Source organism: Physeter macrocephalus, chromosome 2 (genome assembly GCF_002837175.3).
Source record: "Physeter macrocephalus isolate SW-GA chromosome 2, ASM283717v5, whole genome shotgun sequence".
Classification (NCBI taxonomy): domain Eukaryota; kingdom Metazoa; phylum Chordata; class Mammalia; order Artiodactyla; family Physeteridae; genus Physeter; species Physeter macrocephalus.
This window is the reverse complement of record NC_041215.1, coordinates 101,441,310-101,464,599: the sequence shown is the minus strand read 5'-3', so window position 1 is coordinate 101,464,599 and position 23,290 is coordinate 101,441,310. Positions and strand designations below refer to the sequence as shown.

The window sequence follows — 23,290 nt, the reverse complement described above, 5'->3', positions numbered from 1 at the left end:
TTTGGACATTTGAGTCTGGGACTCAGTGGAGCAGATCAGCGTGAGTTAGGGACTGTTATCTGGAGTGAGTTGGCGGGGGGCACACCTAATCTATAGGGTGAGTTAGGGACCTGAGATCTAGAGCATGAGTTAGGGGCCTCTGATACAGAATTCTACAGATGGTGAGACAGGCTGGGCTTTTGGAATAAATCCAGATCTCTACAATGATCTTCCTGGAGATTTTTTTAAACCAACAATGACATCTCTGAGGGCAACTTCATTCGAAACTATCTTTCTAAGCTGGGCCACCAACAGACAGGCACATCACTGATACCTGAGTGTTTACTTTGTACCAGGCCCTGGGCTCATGTTTTACAATTACTATGAAAGCAACTCTATGACGTTAATACCATTGTTTGTCCCTGTCTCAGACAGGCAAATTAACTTGTTCCAGATCTAGTAAATGGCATGAGTTGAGCCCAGGTGATTTGCTTCCAGATCCTAATGCTCTTAGAATAGTGTGCTGCCTCTCGTTCCACAGGCGAGGACTTTATTTAACAAAGCAACCAATAGTTGTATAGCACATGCTACATGCCAGATACTTTCTAGGAACACATATAAATTTATTTAATCCTAACGACCCTATAGAGTAGACTCTATTATTATTCTTACCTTGAAGATGAGGAAACTGAGGCACGTGGGTGCAAAGTACCTTGCCAGGCTAGTAGGTGGCAGAGCTGGGATTTGCCTCCAGGCAGTCTGGTCCGAAGGTCTTTTTTTTTTTTTTTGGCTTGTGGGATCTTAGTTCCCCGACCAGGGATTGAACCCCGGCCCTCAGCAGTGAAAGCGAGGAGTCCTAACCACTGGACCACCAGGGAATTCCCCCTAGAGTCTATTTTCTAAACTACTGCTCCATGAGCACCCTGGAGCTCTGTTCACTGAATATGTTAATGTTACAACCAATTTTTCATTCAGTTGGTCCTTTAACAAGTATTTTTCAAGCACTTATCATAATTGTCGTGTCTATGCCGAGTGCTATTTATCAAAAGACACAGACCTCCAAATAGAAGAACATGCACGTTTGAGACAGTTGAATAATTAATGTAAAGCACTGGGCCCAAAATGACATGATCTTTACAAAAACGTATGTGTAAGATATGCTTATTAGTACTGATGTACAATTTTTTTTCTCCCTTTGTAACTTTCCTGGATTTCTCAGTTTGTAATTCCTCTCAAAACTTCTGTGTGTGTGTGTCTTTGTGTGTTTCAGGCATTAACATTTCTTTTGCATTGAACTCAAGACAATAACCTTACTTTATTGAGAGTACAAGAGGATGTAGATTAGACTAGAAAAGCTGGATTTGTTCCACTGACACAAAATTTCTCTGACATCACCAGAGAACAAGGTGTTCCTTAGAAATACATTCTCTACCTGAACAGGAACCTCTTTAAGCACCAATGTCCTTCTATAATAGCTATCTTCTTGTGATTCTATTTAACGTGTTACAAAATTCTGCCTTTGAAAACCTTGTTCTGAAACAATAGAACGGAGGGAATGATTTCATTATCATTGTCAATCGGGCCAATGAAGTGTAGAAAGTCGTTTAAGAGACCTCAGGCTGTAAAGTTTTTACAGTTCTCTTGTCTAGTTTTATAATTCATTTTATTCCCTCTGATGTCATCTGTTCCCCTTGCTGCCATCACTGTGTCCTTGCTATTTCTATCCCAGTAGGAGTTGCAAGCCTCCACCAAAAGACTTAGCACTAGACCTGAGATGCTTTTAAGTTGTACACACAAACACAGAATTAATAACATTGAATCTCATGGTCAGAAAGCTGTGCCCTTTTCAGTTCTTTTTAAGCCTTCCAATCAGTTTGGAGTTACTATTTCTTTAACACCTCTCTAATGGCTAATTCTCCTTTCAACAAAGAGAGAGCAGGGCTGTGGCTCAGTCCTTGGCAGATAACAGTATGCAGCTAGAGTTTGATAGGTATTTTCTTTTTGTTGTATTTATTTGTATGTAATTTTCTACTTATGGTAAGTGATTCTGGTTTTATGCCCTTAAGGAATTCTCAGTCTAACAGCAGAGACAAACACATAAACAAGTATCTATAATACAGATTGATAAAGGAGCTACTAGAATGCACAGCACAGAGGAAGGAATGATTAACTCAACTTGGGGAGCAGGAAAGGAAACGAAGTTCTGGCAGCATGAAACAGTGTGCCAGACTCAGGAACTCCCGTAGTTCAGTCCTGCCAAAGCAAGATGTACAAGAAAAAGGATGACAAGAGTGAAAGCTGAATAAGTAGACAGAGGCCAGACTATGAAGATTCTTTTGTATCATGCTAAGCATTTCCATTTTCTACAATAAGCAATGAGATCCATTAAAAGATGGAAATTTTCTTTAAATTTTTGTGGGATTAGTATATAGTTCTAAAAATAAGTTTAGGCTATGTTTCATTCCTTAGTCTTAACAGTTTATTCTACTTTATAGTTTTTTAGTTCCTTTGTTTGGAAATCAGGATTGATAGTTAAAATACTAAAAAAGTAAGACCAAATGAATCACGGAGTGATTGCCACACAACCATGCAGAACTGGGTCATTTTGCAATGAAATCCAGCTGCTTCTTCCAAACCCAGGATCAGTCTCTTTGTTTTTATTCCTATTCATAATGATGAAAATACATTGTAGATTAGTTTAAATCCAAAAGAGGATGAAAATTTGAGTAAATGGATTCATGCTGGTTTATGTAACTTTTCTTTGAGTGCTTTATTTTCATTTGAGAAGTTGGCATGAACCCATGTGAATCCAAGTGGTGGATTTCTGTTCCATCACATGGATATTAATGTAAGAGGAGGTAGGGATTTCCTCTGACCCTTCTTCCTTGTCTGCTTCTTAACCTACTTCCTGTGTTTGGGCAATTAACAGCAGCTATTTGCTGGACAGCACTGACCACACTGACAGAAGGCCAACAGCCAGCACTGCCCCTACCTGGAGTTCATTTCATATGTTTTGTTATTCAAAAGATAGCCAAACTGCAGCTCCATTTCTAGTTATTAAGTCTTGGTTGTTTTCCAGAAAATGAGAAATATTGTCCAGAAAATGAAGTTGTTTTTAAAATTAATACTGCTAGAACATTCATTTTCCCATATAACACACCCTTTTCCTTTTACTAAAAACTATACAGATTGTACTATTCTATAGTTTCTACAGATTTGCCCTGCTTCAAAGGAATGTTTCAACTCCTTATCAATTTTGCATTTAAATTTCCTGTGTATTTAGAATTTTTACTTATTAAGAAGAACTTCTGGTTGCCTTTACTTTTTCAATTTCTTTACTCAAGTATTTATATAAGTGCCATAAGAAACCATATTTTTAGTTTCCCAGAGAAACTTAAAACACGATGTTTTTGAAATGTAATTAGAAATAAGAAAGCACTTGACAGGGACTTCCTTGGTGGCACAGTCGTTAAGAATCCGCCTGCCAATGCAGGGGACATGGGTTCAATCCCTGGTCCGGGAAGATCCCACATGCAGAGAAACTTAAAACACGATGTTTTTGAAATGTAATTAGAAATAAGAAAGCACTTGACAGGGACTTCCTTGGTGGCACAGTCGTTAAGAATCCGCCTGCCAATGCAGGGGACATGGGTTCAATCCCTGGTCCGGGAAGATCCCACATGCTGCGGAGCAACTAAGCCCACGAGCCACAACTACTGAGCCCGCGTGCCCTAGAGCCTGCATGCCGCAACTACTGAGCCCACGTGCTGCAACTACTGAAGCCCACACACCTAGAGCCCGTGCTCCACAGCAAGAGAAGCCACCGCAATGAGAAGCCTGTGCACTACAACGAAGAGTAGCCCCTGTTCACCACAACTAGAGAAAGCCCATCATGTAGCAACGAAGACCCGACAGAGCCAAAAATAAAAATAAAAAAATAAAAATGTGTCTTTAAATAAATAAATAAATAAAATAAAACTGCCTTATTTGAAAAAATATATAGGGCATTGTATTTCTACTTTAAGACATATTGGTAATACTATATATCTGCCAGCTGCTAAGATTACTTTTGCTTTTTTCTGAAATTAAATTAGAAAATATATAATACCTGTTAGTATAACTTTATTTGAGATTAAATCATATGGATATGTTTCCTATTCATTAGTATTATCATATGTAGATAGAAATAATATGTAATTCAACTTTATGAATGTGCAAATCTCTCTTTGCATTTGATATTTCAGCTTCGCCAAACCCAGAAGTAATCAAGATAAATTCAATTCTGGATATAGTAACAAAAGTGGAAGACTACTATCTTAAAGGATATATTGTTGGGGCTATTCATCCTGTTATACAACCTGTTGGGCAGCAAAAACACCTACCTGCAAGTTATCTATACAGGGTGGTGCTATCGCGCTTGAAATTAAGGTAAGCCTGACGCTCCAGAAAACTGTCATACTAAGAAGCTGTTGAGAGAGACAGTTTTCTTTGGCTAAAAGGAAAGCAAGTTTGAGCAAAGTGATGGAGAATAAAGGATAATTAGGGGTTTTGGCTTAAGGCACATTTTCCAGCAGTTGAACCTCGATTGGGAGAAGGAAACTTAAATCTCCTTCCTTAAAACTTCTCATAGATTTAGCCCCTTGCAGACAAACAGGTCCTAGGTAAGGATGTCAATGAAAAAAGGGAAAGGAAAATAGACTCAAGAAGCACCTGAAAGCTGGTATAGCAACTTCAGCAGATGAGGGGGTATCAATTAGCTACATCCTATCACTGGGCTAAAAGAGCTGAATGAACAAGTCCACTTTCACTGAGCATTTTTTTTAACTGTCCTGTATTGTTTTATTAATAGTGGCAACAGAAACTATCTCTAACTTCCAAAACTTTTACAGCAAAAAGGCCTACATGCCAAGTTCTCACAAACTGGATAAATCTCTTATCAGCTTTTTCAAAAAAATAGGATGGGAAAGCCAGAAAGCCATTCATTTTAGGTTCTTTTTTAACTTTTTTAATAGCTGTTCTTCCAAACAATACTACAAACGTTTTTGCCAACCAAGCTTGTATGTTTCATAATAGTCAAAATACTTTTACTCCTTCCAATGAAGAATGAAAATAACCAGACCAATGTCTTTGATTAACGCATTAAATTTTTTTTACACAACTCTTCAACTGTATCAAAATCATCTCAAAGACCAGGGTAAAAACTGTGTTTTCTCTTTATAGCGATTTTAACTATGAAAGGGCTAAGCTGAGAAGGGAAAATGAAATAAGAGGAAAAGAGAGAAAACAGGAAAATAGGGGAAAAAAAGAAGAGGCTTTAAAAATTCCCAGATGTGCTTTTTAGGGACACTGTCTGCTACTGAGTAACTAACTGCCCACTTACACATGTCTGAGAGGGCATGTACACAAGCAGCTTTCACCATGACAGGGCACCTCATCAGATATTTACTAGTTCAAGCATTACTAAGTAAATATGCCATTTACCACACCATAGCAACACTTAAGTCCTAATTACAAATCTTACAAACCATGGATAAATTATTTTTCTCTTTTCATATTACTTCAAATAGATTTAGCAGTGCCCTGCCAGGGCTAAGAATAATCAAGGGGTGAAGATCAGAAAAGATGAAAAAGGAAAAAGACAGGACGATATTTATCTGCACTTAAATAGGATTGTTACCTGTGCTTTTGTACAATAATGAGGTATAACAGTGATCTAAAATCATTTCTCATAACTTATCAAAACAACAGACGTGGAGCTTTTCTTTCACGTTAAATTAGAAATTAAATTAATAGAGGTTTTAATTAAGGAAATCTAAATTAATAGAAGTTATTGTGTTTTTCCAATATTTTTACATAAGAAGACAGCCATTAGGGTCGAAATAACAAAGGAAAAGGATTGCCTTGAACTTATTTGTGAGTTACTCGCTCAATTTTCACATGAGCATATTAGCTGAAAATCGGCAATTGGCTTCCAACCATAAACATATTCTCTGTTACAGCACGAAGCATTCGACAGCACCCAGTGGACAGAGACGCCCAAGGCTTGTGATTGAGGAGTGTCCTCTAACTTTTGAGACACAAACAAATGACGTAGCAAAAGAACTGATAGAAAAGGTACTAAAAGTATACATTTTTTCATGGGATATTGAGAAATATTTCATATTTCTTCTTCATCAATTTCCTTTCCTACTTTAAAAAGAACAGGAAAATGATAGGTGACTTAGTCTACCAGAATTTAAAACAAATTGAAGCATAGGTACCAAATTTTAGAGTTAAAAACAGAAATACAGGCCAGTGAAACAGAATGGAAATGCCAGAAATAGATTTATACATATATAAGAAGTTTCATAACAAACCTCATGAAATAAATTGGGGGAACAACCATTACTTCGTAAGTGCTGCTGGGAAAATGGGCAACTGTTCTATAGAAAATAGACTCTACACATTTCACATGAGATAAAGAGGTAACTTTTTTCAAGTGCAAAAAATCTGAAAGAAAATGAAAGAGTGGACGTATTTAATTATGAATAGATTGAGTAATTTGAGTTTGAATATATAAATATAAGTTATATACTAGGGAAAAAAAGAATCGGGGGGAAATCTGCAGCAAATGTGTCTTATGGAAGCTTCATTTTCTGAATATATATGAAATGACTACAAACGCATGAAAGTCTTGAATGGACAGACAGAATCCATGGACAGAAAGGAAACACAAATAATAAAGAGACATTTGGCAAAGGGTTCAACCTAACTAATAATTTTTAATGTAAATAAAAACTGAGAAGTCATAACTTACCAGTATTAACTGAGAAATTAAATTGAAAATATTAAATTCAGTGTTGGAAAGACCTTTAAGAAAACATTCATATACATTCATATACAATGCAATTGGCATTGTAATAAATTAGTACAGTGTTTCTGAATACCAGTTTGGTAATAAAAGTCATAAATCTTGTTTTATTTTGTGACCCAGTAATTTCCTCTTTAGGAATCTATTCCAAGAAATTAATTGAAAAGGGAAAAATCATGTTTATACAAAGATATTTTAATCAACAGTGAATAGGGGCCAAATTCTCAACAAGTGGAAAACTGAGAAGGAAGCAATGGTCTATCAATATGGTAGACTATTTTATGGGCATTGAACATGACAACTATCTTAACTGTTGAGAGAAAAAAGTCTATTCAATATAACTTAATTGAACCTGAAATGAAAAATTGAACACTATATGTATATTGATTAAAACCAAAAAAAAGAATTGTACATTCATAAGTATTCTAAATTGACAGGATTTGATGGTGAAAGTTTGGGGTTTTTTTAAAATTTTAGTTGCATTGACATATGTATAAAGTTTAGCTTTTATTTAAATGAATACTGCCAAAAACCTAAGGCATTTCCTGTCAAATAAGAAACCGGTGCTTCCCTGGTGGCACAGTGGTTGAGAGTCCGCCTACCGATGCAGGGGACACGGGTTCGTGTCCCGGTCCGGGAAGATCCCACGTGCCGCGGAGCGGCTGGGCCCATGAGCCGTGGCCGCTGAGCCTGCGCGTCCGCAGCCTGTGCTCCGCAACGGGAGAGGCCACAGCAGTGAGAGGCCCGCGTACCACACAAACAAACAAACAAACAAACAAAAAAACCACTGAAATTTGTTTGCTGTTTCTATTTTTCCCAAGCTTTAAATGACCGTGTGTGTAAGATTATCTGTGGTTTGTGTTTAGCCAGTTAGAGCTGCCAATGATACTTCCCATTTAGATATAAAGTCACCATTCAATAAGGTTTTTCAGGAACAGTCTTTGAAACTAGATTTTTATAAACAAGGTACACATACTATTTACTACTACTATTCTGGGAAAAAAAAATTTTTTTTTCTGGGAATAAATCCACTCCAGAAACAAAAATCTAACTGCTAATTTAGTCTTAATAGATCATCATGAGAGCATTTGTTTTGTATTTGACTTCCTGGACACAAAGATCTATTTAAACAGGAAAGTACTGTTATTTCAGCAATTAGAGTAATGGGGTTATTTTATGAAGAGAAAAGCTTCAGGAAAAATAGCACGTGAAATATTTGAACATTGCCCCGTGTATGAACAAGAGCAATAGATGAGTGCCAAATATTATTTTTGAACGGCTGCCTTATATAAAGAGTTGATTGTTAAACAGCTAGATTTTAAGTCATTTTAACGTTATGTCAATGTTTGCTCTTTTTTTAAATTTAGATTTACAAGTGTTTTCCCCAGGATTTTTAAATAAAAATCACATGAAAAACATCAATCTTGCAACTTAAAAAACGGAAAAGACAGTAATACTCTATATCATACCAGCTTTTCCAGATAAAACTTTTTAGTAATAGAGGAAGTCTTCTGCAATTTTTCACCCAAATCAACGAATAAGACCTAGAGAAAGCACTGACATTAAATTTACCGGTTTCTACCTGCCTCCTCACCACCTCCTTCTCCTCTCCCGGGAAACCTGATATAAAGGACAATTTATGGTTATTTTTAAGGCTTCTTGCAGTGTCACAGTCTTAATGTGTTAATTTATAGGAGTAAATGATATTGTGCCAGCAGCGTTTGTCCTAGCTCCATACACCCACACCCTCTGTCCATCTCAGCTAAGTTACAGCAGCCTCCATTGCTGTCTGGTTTCACCCCGCTTCTTCCTGGCCTTTTTCATTCCATTTTATTTCTGACTATAGATGTTTGCACTTGCAACCTTCATCATAACTTTTTCTTCACCTCCCAGGTGAATTTAAAACATTTAAAATGTTTAAAACAGTGGCCGTATAAAAGATGTTGCTATTTCTTCATTTTAACTTATTTAATGAGTACTTATAGAGCACCTATAGGTACAAAACATTGCAACACAAAAGTGAGTAAGATAGTGCCTGCCCTCAAAAGAATCGTCAGCTTAACACAGGAGAAAGACGTGGACACAAAAAGAACAAAGAAATGATGCAAAAGCAGAGAAAGAGAAAAGTGTTGAGCATGAAAATAACCACTCTTAGGGTCTCAAATTATTTCACTGGCATTATTTCATGTGCTTCTGAACCCTATTCTTTAACTGATAGGACTGAATCTAATCATGTGTATTTGGCCCAGAAGAGAGATAATAGTACCAAGATATAAGCAAATCAGAAACTTCTTAAGAGTGGTAGTATGAATTGGGCTTATGCATTATATGTACGCATTTGTCAAGAATTAGTCTTTTAACAGTTTTCTTTACACACAAGCAAACAAGGCTGTATGTTTTCTGCTTTTAAATTAATGTCTCTTCTTTATTATTAAGATGTATTTGGTAATTTTTTTTTTAATGGAGGAGAAAGAAAGAGTGGCTTTATTTCTTTGCCAGACAAAGAGGGAACACAGTAGCCTAGCGCGTCCAGAACTCTGCCCCCCTCCCTGGGGAATAGGGAGAGGTCGGTAATGTTATTTTTGAGGATTTCTTGGGATAGTTTTAAATTTTACTTCAACTAGAGAAACGATTGCTAACAGAGCTGCAAAAATCATGCTATGGAATTATTAGTTCTTCCCAAATAGTAACCTCTTGGAGAAAATATAATTTTTAAATTAATTAATTAATATACTTATTTGTTTTGTTTGTTTATTTATTTATTTTGGCTGCGCTGGGTCTTGATTGCGGCACGCGGGCTCGTCATTGCAGCGCAGGCTTCTCTAGTTGTGGCACGTGGGGGCTTAGTTGCAGTATATGGGATCTTAGTTCCCCAACCAGGGATCAAACCTGCATTGGGAGTGCAGAGTCTTCACCACTGGACCACCAGGGAAGTCCCGAAAATGTAATTCTTGTTTTCACAGTTTCTAAAGTGTATCAGTTCTGTTTGAAGAAACCACGAACATAGCGTTGACATAGTCTTAGGATTGGTGCTATATTAGAGGTCATTAATTCGTTTATGAATGGGTCTTTACTGGTCGATTTACTCCTTTTCTAATGGATTTCCTTAATAAGCCTGAAGGTTAATTGATAAAGCAATCAATGCAAATGAAGTTTACGTTTTGTTCTACCATGTCTTTTTAAACCTCAGATTAATGGAGGTGCTAAAAGAGGAATGAAATTTGTTGGATTCATATCACAGCACTGTCCACCACTTAAATTCTGCAATGGAACCAACCATGATGGAGATACAGAATCAGCACTACATGTGAGACACAGTTCAGAGGAAAACTGTAAAATTTGGAACGAAGGAACATTAAGTGGGCAATCATCTGAAAGTGGAATTGAGGAAGAGCTACATCATGAAAGTGGACAGTGTCAAATGGAACGAGATGGCAGCCCCAGTTTCTCTAAATCAAGAAAGGGAGAAGGTAACAGACAAGATGAGTAGAAATAGGGTGTATATTAGTTTAAATTTAGCAAAAATATGTTTTTGAGGGTTTTTTAACAAATATGAGGCAAATTAAATCTCTAATGATTATAAAGATGAAAAAACTAGTATAAACTTGTCTTGATTTTTTTAAATTATTGCACCTGGAATAAGGTAGGGCAGTTTTCCAAACAGTTATCCCTAGCATGGTCATACAACACCATCCACATAACGAAACTTTGTGTTGAAAATTGGTTCCCATTTAGTCATACACCAACTCCTCTGTAAAATGGAGGCTGTGCATGTATACCAAAAATGTGATTCTGTAAAGAAAGCTGTTCTGATTTCTGTTTCTCCCTATAAACAGTGTGTGAGAATTTTAGTTTTGGCCTTTCCCATTTCATGGGTGCTTTTCACCTTTGAAGTTAATTGGCTTTCTTTGATCACCAGTTAGAATATTAAAATGCACATCATGATGAAAAAATTAATATAACAATAGTGCCTGCATTCTTTTTTTTTTTTTTTAATTTATTTTTGGCTGCATTGGGTCTTCGTTGCTGCACAGGGGCCCTAAAAATATGTTTTTGAGGGTTTTTTAACAAATATGAGGCAAATTAAATCTCTAATGATTATAAAGATGAAAAAACTAGTATAAACTTGTCTTGATTTTTTTAAATTATTGCACCTGGAATAAGGTAGGGCAGTTTTCCAAACAGTTATCCCTAGCATGGTCATACAACACCATCCACATAACGAAACTTTGTGTTGAAAATTGGTTCCCATTTAGTCATACACCAACTCCTCTGTAAAATGGAGGCTGTGCATGTATACCAAAAATGTGATTCTGTAAAGAAAGCTGTTCTGATTTCTGTTTCTCCCTATAAACAGTGTGTGAGAATTTTAGTTTTGGCCTTTCCCATTTCATGGGTGCTTTTCACCTTTGAAGTTAATTGGCTTTCTTTGATCACCAGTTAGAATATTAAAATGCACATCATGATGAAAAAATTAATATAACAATAGTGCCTGCATTCTTTTTTTTTTTTTTAATTTATTTTTGGCTGCATTGGGTCTTCGTTGCTGCACAGGAGCCCTCTCCAGTTGCGGCGAGAAGGGGCCACTCCTCGCTGCGGCGCGCGGGCCTCTCATTGCAGTGGCTTCTCCCATTGCAGAGGCTTCTCCCATTGCAGAGCACGGGCTCTAGGCATGCGGGCTTCAGTAGTTGTGGCTTGCGGGCTCTAGAGCACAGGCTCAGTAGTTGTGGCGCACGGGCCTAGTTGCTCTGCGGCACATGGGATCCTCCTGGACCAGGGCTCGAACCCCATGTCCCCCATGTTGACAGGTAGATTCTTAACCAATGCGCCACCAGGGAAGCCCGTGCCTGCATTCTTAAAAAACTTTAAACAATAGTTTTATTCTTCTTTGCAGCTAGCAAGTCTTCCAAGAAGTTGAGAGTATTTTTTAATGTATTTCGGATTGTTCTAAGTTTTCTGATACGTTTACGGACACGCTTTAAAAAACACTAATAGGGCTTCCCTGGTGGCGCAGTGGTTGGGAGTCCGCCTGCCGATGCAGGGGACGCGGGTTCGTGCCCTGGTCCGGGAGGATCCCGCATGCCGCGGAGCGGCTGGGACCGTGGGCCATGGCAGCTGAGCCTGTGTGTCCGGAGCCTGTGCTCCGCAGCAGGAGGGGCCGCGGCAGTGAGAGTCCCGCGTACCGCAAAAAAAAAAAAAAAAAAAAAAAAGCACTAATAAAGAAAATCAAAGACTATGTACTACACCTTAGAGTTAAGAGTCTGCAGCCAGACTGCCTCAGTGTCTTCAATAGAAAGGGTGTTGCTGTGAGAAGTAGACACGAGATGTCTACAAAGTGCTTAGCCCAGTGCCTGGCACAGAATAGACTCTTTATTAAGTTAGCTACTATTAACTGATCCTTTGATCAGTGTTGGTGCTAAGGCCACACACACTGGTGGCATCGTCTTTCTGGGTTGTGGTGAGATTGCTCAATATTCGTGCATAGCAAAGAGCCATTGGACCACGGTCAACACAGCCTCCTTAAGAAAGGACCCAGAGCATTTCCCAACTCATCATCTCACCACCTCACCACCAACAACACCCTCCTATTTTTTTACCAGTTCCCTAGCTAACAACCACCCTGATTTTCCTGCAGTGTGCAAAATTTAGGAATGTAAATTTAGGAATGTAAGAGTTGTTGGAGTTGTGGCCAGAGAGCTACCCACTATATTCCACCCACAGCTACCTTTAAACTCCTGCTGGTTCCCATCCTAACTTTAATTCAATCAGGTGTCTGTTCCAAGTCTTTTACGTTTCAAATCCAGTATGCTACTTAATTTAATTATCAGTCTTTAGATTCTGCTTTCTATTTATTTTAAAACCCTATACTTTTTGATAACTTGTCTATGGCAGTGGTTGGTTCTTAACTTTTGGTGCTGGCGGGTGGGAGTGAGAGTGATAGCAATGGGGGCTGGAGGGAGACCAACAAAAGACCTCTTGGAGAGTCTGGTGAAATCCATGGAGACTCACCCAGAAAAACACACATAACACACATACCCCTAATACTCTGTGACACAAGTGGTGTTAGACTTCCTAAAACACAACCATAAATGTGGGTCCATAGACCCCCAAGTTAAGAATTTGCTAACTTGTAAAGTATATGATTCAGCAGTTCCATGTCTAAGTATGCATTCTAGAGTCACTCTCACATATGTGTCCAAGGAATGAATAAAGTTTGTAATAACAAAAATTCAGAAATAATGTATATGTCCATCAACAGGAGAAAAGTAAACTGGAATGCTATATAGCAGTTAAACTAAATGAATAAGATCTATATGTATTAATTACACTACAAAAGCATAATGTTGAACAAGAAAATCAACTTATAGATTGATACATACAGTATAATACCATTTTTTTAAAACTTTTTAAACTGAAAAACATTGTTTTTAAACTGCAAAACATCATTTATGTGTAAAGAAATGTGTATTAAAAGAATAAAAGAGGGCTTCCCTGGTGGCGCAGTGGTTGCGCGTCCGCCTGCCGATGCAGGGGAACCGGGTTCGCGCCCCGGTCTGGGAGGATCCCGCATGCCGCGGAGCGGCTGGGCCCGTGAGCCATGGCCGCTGAGCCTGCGCGTCCGGAGCCTGTGCTCCGCAACGGGAGAGGCCACAGCAGAGGGAGGCCCGCATACCACAAAAAAAAAAAAAAAAAAAAAGAATAAAAGAACTTGCATGAGAATAATAAACACCAAATTCATTACAGTAGCTATTTCTGGAGAATAGAATTAGGGGAGATACATCTTGAGCCTCAAGTACATCCATTTCTCATTTCCTTGAAAAAAATCTGAAGCAAACCTGGCCCAATGTTAACATTTGATAAAGTTGAGTGGTGGATAATTTTATTATTCTCTATGCTTGTTTGTGTGCTTGAAATAACTCATGATTAATTTTTTTAAAAAAAGATTTTAGGAATCTTTTCAATAAAATTATAGTTTTCCCCTTTTTTCTTCCTTCTGAAAACCTATCCTCAGATAACAAGTTGTATACAGTCTTCAATGATTTTGAGGATGAATCAACCTGCTGGACCTATCAGGAAGGCATCCTGTCAATGAAAGTAACAAGAAAAGGCTCTGTCGTTAGTACACTTGATGCCGATTGGCTGGAGTTAACTACATTTTATTATAAACAAGGCTTGTCTTTAATCGATTCTTTTGTATGCTGGGAAACATCTAAAGGTAAGTTTTATATTATGATATGTTGATATCTAAAGAATTTGACCTTGTGTCAGAGTTGGTGGAAATGTTTTTGCCTCTCAAGTTCAATGGCTAAAAGGACAGATATTTTTTTTTGAATTTTACTTTATTTACTTATTTATTTCTTATACAGCAAGTTAAAAGGACAGATATTATTCCTAAGAAAATAGATTCCAATTATTACACAACTCTGTAGCTTTAATTTAGAAGCTTAACCATCCTGTGTGGTACTATTATAATGTGATGTTTGCTGTTGGGTTGTGACTATCAGAAATGGACAAACCACTGTGTGATCAATTAGTAGGATTTTCCAAATAAGATGTACTACAGCAGCCCAATCAGGAGGTTTATGATGACATTTGACAATTACTATCCAAATTTATTATACTAGCCCAATTTTGGAGACTACCTACCATGTCCTCCAGTCTAAACCTGACTTCTTCTAAAATTCGTATAGAAAAGTAAACTTTGGTTCAGAAAATTATATTGACCTATATTTATTTATGCCTTCCCTTTATCTTTCATCTTTATCTAAGCTTCTTCTTTTAGTTACAATGGGATATGTAATCATTCATGTCTATCATAAAAACAAACAAATCTTTCCAAAAATTATTTCTAAAGAAAGTGTTTTTTAAAAGAGATTAGTGCTGGGACTTCCCTGGTGGCGCAGTGGTTAAGAATCCACCTGCCAATGCAGGGGACACAGGTTCAAGCCCTGGTCCGGGAAGATCCCACATGCCGCGGAGCAACTAAGCCTGTGCGCCACAGCTACTGAGCCTGCGTGCTACAACTACTGAAGCCCGCATGCCTAGAGCCTGTGCTCTGCAACAAGAGAAGCCACTGCAATGACAAGCCCACACACCACAACAAAGAGTAGCCCCTGCTCGCCACAACTAGAGAAAGCCCATGTGCAGTAACAAAGACCCAATGCAGCCCAAAATAAATAAATAAATAAATAAATTTATTTTTATAAATAAATAAATAAAAGAGATTAGTGCTGGGACTTCCCTGGTGGTGCAGTAGTTAAGAATCCACCTGCTAATGCACGGGACACAGGTTCAATCCCTGGTCCCGGAAGATCCCACATGCCACAGAGCAACTAAACCTGTGCACCACAACTACTGAGCCTGCGCTCTAGAGCCCGCGAGCCACAACTACTGAGCCTGCATGCCACAACTACTGAAGCCCGCGTTCCTAGAGCCTGTGCTCCGCAACAAGAGAAGCCACCGCAATGAGAAGCCCGCACACCTCAACGAATAGCCCCTGCTCCCCACAACTAGAGAAAGCCTGCGCACAGCAATGAAGACCCAACGCAGCCAAAAATAAATAAATAAATAAATAAATTTTAAAAAAATAAAAGAGATTAGTGCTAAAAAAAAAAAAATAACAAAGATAGTAAGGAGACTGGAAAATGCATTAGGAAGGATGGTGGTTATGAGATTCAGGTCCCGCGAGCCACAACTACTGAGCCTGCATGCCACAACTACTGAAGCCCGCGTTCCTAGAGCCTGTGCTCCGCAACAAGAGAAGCCACCGCAATGAGAAGCCCGCACACCTCAACGAATAGACCCTGCTCCCCACAACTAGAGAAAGCCTGCGCACAGCAATGAAGACCCAACGCAGCCAAAAATAAATAAATAAATAAATTTATTTTAAAAAAATAAAAGAGATTAGTGCTAAAAAAAAAAAAGAACAAAGATAGTAAGGAGACTGGAAAATGCATTAGGAAGGATGGTGGTTATGAAAATCAGGATAGTTAGGGACCATGACTCAAGGTTAGAGGAAGGAATGAAAAACCAAATAAAATGAGATCTCAATAAACCTTATTATTATTAAATCAGCCTAGTGGGGGGCTTCCCTGGTGGCGCAGTGGTTGCGCGTCCGCCTGCCGATGCAGGGGAACCGGGTTCGCGCCCCGGTCTGGGAGGATCGCACATGCCGCGGAGCGGCTGGGCCCGTGAGCCATGGCCGCTGAGCCTGCGCGTCCGGAGCCTGTGCTCCGCAAAGGGAGAAGCCACAACAGTGAGAGGCCCGCGTACCGCAAAAAAAAAACAACCTAGTGATACCTTAACTAATACAACTAAAGACTTTGGATGATTATTTAAAATTATCGAGTCATGTTCCTATAGGTCCCTTTAAGTAACAACCAAGAGTAAGGATCTAGCTCATTGGAGCATCCCAAAATACATCACCTTGCATAGTGCTTGGCACTTAGCAAATGTTCAATAAATATTTATTAGTATTTTTGGTTACTGGAAACTTCTTCCAAGTTGATCTTTTATGGAAATAGCCAGACCTGATATGAAGCACATGGATTTTAGCATCACACAGACCAGGGTTTAAATCCTGTGTCCTCTACTTAGAGCTGTGTGACCTGGGGAAGTTAGATGAGCTCATTGAGCCTCAGTTTCCTAAAAGGGGGATAAAAACACTCCTACTAACTGTTGTGAGAATTTAATAAGATATAGTACGTAAAGTAACTCCCACGTGCCTTGCCCACTGTCTGAGTTCATTTTCTGCGGTTGGTCTTTTCTCCTGCCACTTGCTAGATGCACTTACAGTACTTTTTTTGTTTTTTTTAGCAGGTTTTCCATTTTTTTTAAATTAATTTATTTATTTTTGGCTATGTTGGGTCTTCATTGCTACTCTTTGTTGCAGTGCTCGGACTTCTTATTGCAGCGGCTTCTCTTGTTGCGGAGCATGGGCTCTAGGCATGCGGGCTTCAGTAGTTGCAGCACACAGTAGTTGTGGTTCTCGGGCTTAGTTGCTCCAAGGTATGTGGGATCTTCCCAGACCAGGGTTCGAACCTGTGTCTCCTGTATTGTCAGGCAGATTCTTAACCACTGAGCCACCAGGGAAGTCCCTACAGTACTTTTAGTATGAATCATCTATTTGAAGGTCAGTTTATGCTTCATATATTCCCTCCCGCCCCGTCTCTTTCTCTTCGCTCCAAAGAGTCTGAATTAGAGCCGTTCACAAGAAAGGGTGGGGGGTGCGGTGATTTCCTGGCGGTCCGGTGCTTAGGACTCCGCACTTTCACTGCTGTGGGCCCAGGTTCAATCCCTGGTAAGGGAATTAGGATCTCACAAGCTTCGAGGCACGGCAGAAAAAGAAAAATCCATTCCAAATTTTGGATTGTGACTAACTGCTGAAAGAAGGACAAAAAAAATCCTCCTTTCACAGTGTCTTTCAGGCATCCCTGCCTTGGGCCTTGCCTGATGATGAAAATAAAATTAGCCACAGCAGTTGCCAGCCAGAGGCTCTGTAGGGCTTTTGTTCTTAAAGCCTCAGAAGCTATTTAGAGAGCCCGGGGGAAAGTCTTTCCCTCTCAGCAGCTCTGGAATGTCTCTAGACGTTTTGCACTGCAGGCCTTGCCAAGCCCTAACAAGCCACGAGCCACGGTCTGTAAGGTCTGGCAATTGGGTGTGTCACTCGGGACTTTCCTGGGAGTATACAGGGAAGCTGTGGAGGGGAAATTGTGACCAATGCCTGTGTCACTGTGAGAAGCAAGTCAGAGGAAGCAGGGCTGAATTGGTCGCTTTGTTCTGGGATATCTGATGCCTGACATCTAAAGCACATAGGGGACAATGCATATTTTGTTTTGTCTTGCTTCCATCCTCTTCCAAAATATTGTCAGAAGTCAGCCCACCATGAGGAATAGAAGTACAAAACCAAACATTGCTCAGAAATTTAAATATATTACTCCACAAATATCATTCTATAAATCTCACTTTATAAAATTCTCCAGAGACAGAGGGGGAAAAAAACTTTAAAAAGTTTTCTCCTTCAGGAAAGTCATGGTGGAAAAGTTGTAAGGTTTGTGAAATTCCTCTTCAGTGCCCTTTCCCACCCACTTTCAAAGCCTTTTCTGCTTTGAAAAGTCCCATAGGCAGAGGCACCCAGGGACCCTCTTGCTGTTCATATGGCCTGAGGGTTCTCACTGCAGTGGCCTTCTGTTCCTGACCTTCTCCAGCACTGCCCGGCCTTCCCAAACTGGTCTGCATCTGGATTCTCTGCACACTTACAAAAAGCTCCAAATGAACCTAGGGGAGGCTACAAGAGGCTTACCCAATTGAGCCAACAGAGACAAAACACTTTATTCTACCGGAACATATAGAGATCCAGGGGGACAGCTGACAGGGATGAGATAAGCAACTTTGCCAGGTGATACAAAACACACATACACACACATACACACACAACCCTTGAGGTTCTCACACTTCACTAGCCTACCAATGCCCCCATCACCCTCAGAGCACAGCCTCTTCCCACCTTTAGTGTACCCACATCTGAAGCCTGCATTTTCATTTTTTGTGAATTCTTTTCAGACTTCAATTGATATTCATTTCAATCTCGTCACTCCTATAAAAATGCTTGTGTGGAGTTGGTGGGGGAGATGTATCAGAATTAGCAGTTGGAACTGGAACATGTATGTGTTCATTTCACATATATGTATATGCCAGGTCCTAGGCCAGGCATGAGGGGCTTACACTGATGAGCAAAATGGACATCTTCCCTCCTCGCAAAAAGCTAGCCACGGGACTTCCCTGGCAGTCCAGTGGTTAAAACTCCACGCTTCCTCTTCAGAGGGTATGGGTTTGGTCCCTGGTTGGGGAACTAAGATCCTGCAGGCAACTCAGGGCAAGGCCAAAAAAAAAAAAAGCCACGTGGCATCAGGCTGTAATGGGCATCAAAACATATATATCTAATTTCAAAATTGAGAATAGTGTGTGATGTTACCCAGCAGGATATTGTAATGGGAGTAACAGGGAAGAACCAGCTTAGAGGGGTGGTCGTGAGGTCCCTTCTGGCAGGGTAACAATCACACTGAGACTGGAAGCCTGGAGAGGGCTGGTGTTCAGGAGCCAGAGGACACGCCCCCAAATGTACAAAAACCTAGGATGGGAGAGAGGAACTGGAAAAGGGTCTGTGTCACTGGTGCAGGGTGTGCAAGAGAGAATGGCTCCCGACAAAGTAGGAGAGGTGAGCAGTAACCACGCCACCTAGATCTTAACAATATAAATGATGCAACAGGCAGGCACTAACACATATTTGTACTTACTCTATGCCAGCATTGTTCTAAGCACTTCACATTTATTCACTCATTTAATCCCTGCAGCAACCCTATGGGGTAGGTATGATTGTTCCCCTTCTACAGATGAAGAAACTGTGGCACAGAGATTTTAAATAATGTGCTCATGTTCAAGCAGCTAGAAGGGGTAGGAGGTAGGTGGAGTGTGTACTCTGAACCAACTTGCAATCCTGCCAGGATTTTTATTCCAAGTCATTCGTTGAAGATTTAAGGAGGGAGTTATGGCCTGACCTACATTTAAAAAATAACTTACTTGGCCTCACTTTTGGAAATGGATCATGGAGGGCAAGTATGGAAGTGGGGAGGCTGCTAAGAGGCTGTTGCAGTGATCCAGAGAGATGATGGTGGATGGGCAGCAGTAAACAGGCTGAGATGCATTCTGGAGACAGAATGCTCATAAAAGAGATACAGAATGAGAGTTCCCATATGTGCCTGCCCTCCACTTCTCAGACGTGGTCCCAGGCCCACCCTCTGGGCAGTTTAATGCCAAAAATGACACTTGGCCCCAAATACTAAAATGGAATGTTACATTTCCTCACTTTTACAGAAATGTCAATGTCACATCTAGCTGAAATGAATGTGTAAGATCACATTTCCAGACAAGTAAACCATTCCCTGGAATTTCTTTAAGCTTGTGCTTCGCAAACCAGGGTCAAAGTACCCTAGGGGTATGCAGCTTTGTGCCAGGGAGTACACAACTTCACAGGATAAACCTCTTCGTAGAGTGTCAATATTCCTTTAAGATTGGGGGTAGGGGAAAGCAGAAGAGAAAACATTGCTTTTTCACGTCTTATGAACATATTTGAATAGAATGCAAAATTTGCATGGGTTTTTAAGATATAAGATTAGACTTTAAAGAAAGCTTATGCTTTGCCCCAAGTCACTTCAAACTGTACCTGGAGACCATCCTTCAGTGATACAAGTGTACTTTCCTTTGCTATTGATGGTATTTGGCCAAAAAAAAAAATATTGAGAAGCAGTGGGTCAGACCAATGCTTTGTAACTTTTTCATATTATGCACACATAGAAAATGGTAAAATTGTAGGGCACATGGGTATAAGCGGAAAGGCTGCTCTGGGCAGGAGGGGGCGCCCTGTACCTTAACACACCTGTACCCCTTCTAAGCACACCAATGGGCCAAGGCACACAAGGTGGGAAGCTCTGAGATAAGTGATGTTAAGAGATGACTCAGTTCACAGGACTTCCCTGGTGGCGCAGTGGTTAAGAATCTGCCTGCCAGTGCAGGGGACACGGGTTCAAGCCCTGGTCCAAGAAGATCCCACATGCCACGGAGCAACTAAGCCTGTGTGCCACAACTACTGAGCCCAAGTGCCACAATTACGGAAGCCTGCGCTCCTAGAGCCCGTGCTCCACAACAAGAGAAGCCACCACAATGAGAAGCCCCCACTCGCCTCAACTAGAGAAAGCCAGCGCAGTAACAGAGACCCATCGCAGCCAAATATAAATAAATAAATCTTTTTTTAAAAAAAGAGATGACTCAGTTCTGGACAGTTATTAAATAATTGTTCAGAATTATCACCTCACCCCAATACCTGGAAGATTTAACACACCAAACACCCAAATGGTCACCGCCCCCGCCATGAGGCCTTCCCTGCCACCCTCCTTAGCTGCCACTTCTGTTAGGGAGAATTTCTCAAGAGAGAAATACTCTCTCCTGTGGAAGTATCCTTCTTCTGTGGCTCTAAGGACTGGCATGGTCCCTAAGACTAGCCAGGGAACCTGGGGAGCTCTAAAGTGAGAAGGCAGGTCTTTTGTTTTTAACTGAAGTATAAGATACATATAGTAAGGTGCATTAATCTTATGTGTACCGCAGAATAGAATACAAATGTTCAAGATACAGAACATTTCCTTATAAGTTAATTATATCTCAAAAAAACTGGAAAAAATGAGAAAAAAAAACAAAAAAGATACCGAACATTTCCAAAATCCCAGAAGGCCTCCTCATGGCCCTTCCCAATCAATACCCTCCCATGCAGAGATAAGCATTATTCTGACTTTCAGCACCATAGATTAATTTTGCCTGGTTTTGAACTTCATGTAAGTTGAAATATACAGTATGTATTCTTTCTCATCTCACTTCTTTTGCTCAACATAATATCTCTGAAATTCATCCATGTTGTTGCATACCAGTGAGTCTTTCTTTTTTATTCTTGGTAGTATTGCAGTGTATGAGTCTACCATACTTTTATTCTTTTAAACCAAAAGAAGTTTAGAAGTACTAGGGACTCTCAATACCGAGAACAAGAAAAACACAAAGCCACAAAACCCATAGTTCTCCAATTATATAATCCTAAAGTGAATAAGAAGCAGATTACAATTAACTACATAATTATCACAGTATATAATTATTTTTAAAATTCATACCCCCATTCTAAAAAAGGACTTGAGGCAAATATACATTTTTTTAAATAAATAAATTTATTTACTTATTTATTTATTTTTGGCCACGTTGGGTCATCACTGCTGCCCACAGGCTTTCTTTTAGTTGCAGAAGAGTGGGGGCTACTCTTCCTTGCAATGTGTGGGCTTCTCATTGCAGTGGCTTCTCTTGTTGCGGAGCACGGGCTCTAGGCTTGCGGGCTTCAGTAGTTGCAGCACGCGGGCTCAGTAGTTGCAGCACGTGGGCCCTAGAGCACACAGGCTTCAGTAGTTGTGGCAGGCGGGCTCAGTAGTTGTGGCTCTCGGGCTAAGTTGCTCCGTGGCATGTGGGATCTTCCTGGACCAGGGATCAAACCTGTGTCCCCCGCACTGGCAGGCAGATTCTTAACCACTGCACCACCACGGAAGCCCCAAATATACAATTTTAAAGATGGTCTTGTGATGCTCTAAACTTACAATCAAAAACAGATTTAGTTCCACTGGTCACTTTGGTATGACAGTAGACAAGTACATTAAAGGAAGTGGAACATATACTGTAATTAGAAACACAATTCCAACAAGTCAATTAAACTTTACTGGGTTGTTGGGGACCGCTCTGAATAATGTAAATTCTTCATGATATTCTGGCCTAACTGTAACTGATGTAAAAATACTAATAAGAGTGATTTTTTTCTTAAAGCCTATAGCCCATTAATAAAAATGAAAACTAAAATTACATTTAAATTACTTTTGTCTTTTTTATCTTTAAGCTTAATAGATCTTTTGAAAGCTTTGTAGGTTATTATTTAGATAACTGTCAACAAGGGAAACTTTGATGTGACCTTATGCTGTATGAAACCAGAATGCTTAACCAGCACATGACCATGGGAAATTGTCTCCTATTGCAAAATAGGAGACAAAAGAACTTCCATAAAATCAGTTTAGTTTTGGCCAGCTGGTTTTTGTCAACTATTCAAAAAAATGTCAGAGAGGCCCTCCCTTAAAACTTCCTTCCCAGCAGGAATTCTTTTGACAATGACTTCTGTTTAGGATCTTCCTGTTACCATTCTTTTTTTTTTTTTTTTTTTTAAGCATCATTGAAGCAAAGAATTGTTCTGTGTTTATACTTTTTAAAATAATCTTACGTCACCTTGGTTTTAATATCACACCTGTAATTCCAAGGATTAATATTTTTGATGTTGTTTCTCTTAATAGTATAATTAACATGCTTACAACATATAGAACAGAAAACAAAATTTGATTTCAAGGTGAAGGTCATTTCCAGATGCTTTTTAAGCTTACGAAATCCAGTTGCTTCTCACTGTATGATATTATTTTATCTTGTTTTTGTTATTGTAGTCTTCATGTTTACAGTTTGATTTTAATTCAGTTAAGTATAAAACTATCTTGACCTTTGAGGGACTTCCCTGGTGGTCCAGTGGTTAAGAATCTGCTTTCCAATGCAGGGGGACGCAGGTTTGATCCCTGGTTGGAGAACTAAGATCCCACGTGCCATGGGGCAACTAAGCCCATCTGCCACAACTACTGAGCACTCAGGCCACAACTAGAGAGCCCGCATCTAAGACCCGACGCAGCTAAAAATAAAATAAGTAAATAAATATTTAAAAAAGCAAACTGTCTTGATCTTTGAAAAAAAAATTACCTTCAAGGGAGATGTCATAGATTCACCTAAAACAAGTGGGGTTTTTTTTTAAGATTTTTTTTTTTGATATGGACAATTTTCAAAGTCTCTATT

General features: G+C 39.6%; 1 protein-coding gene across 4 annotated transcripts in view; it reads left to right on the top strand.

Moving 5' to 3' along the window:
• Positions 1–23,290, top strand: part of RFTN2 (raftlin family member 2) — a 67,069-nt gene that overhangs the window by 10,629 nt on the left and 33,150 nt on the right. For 3 of the 4 annotated variants that reach the window (XM_028480505.2, XM_028480504.2, XM_007111637.4), the window contains 4 exons: positions 4,224–4,407; positions 5,979–6,093; positions 10,020–10,299; positions 13,842–14,045. In XM_028480505.2, the coding sequence (XP_028336306.1) occupies positions 4,224–4,407; positions 5,979–6,093; positions 10,020–10,299; positions 13,842–14,045 (783 nt within the window). The remainder of the gene's footprint in view (positions 1–4,223; positions 4,408–5,978; positions 6,094–10,019; positions 10,300–13,841; positions 14,046–23,290) is intronic. The other variant, XM_028480506.2, reaches the window with a different exon arrangement.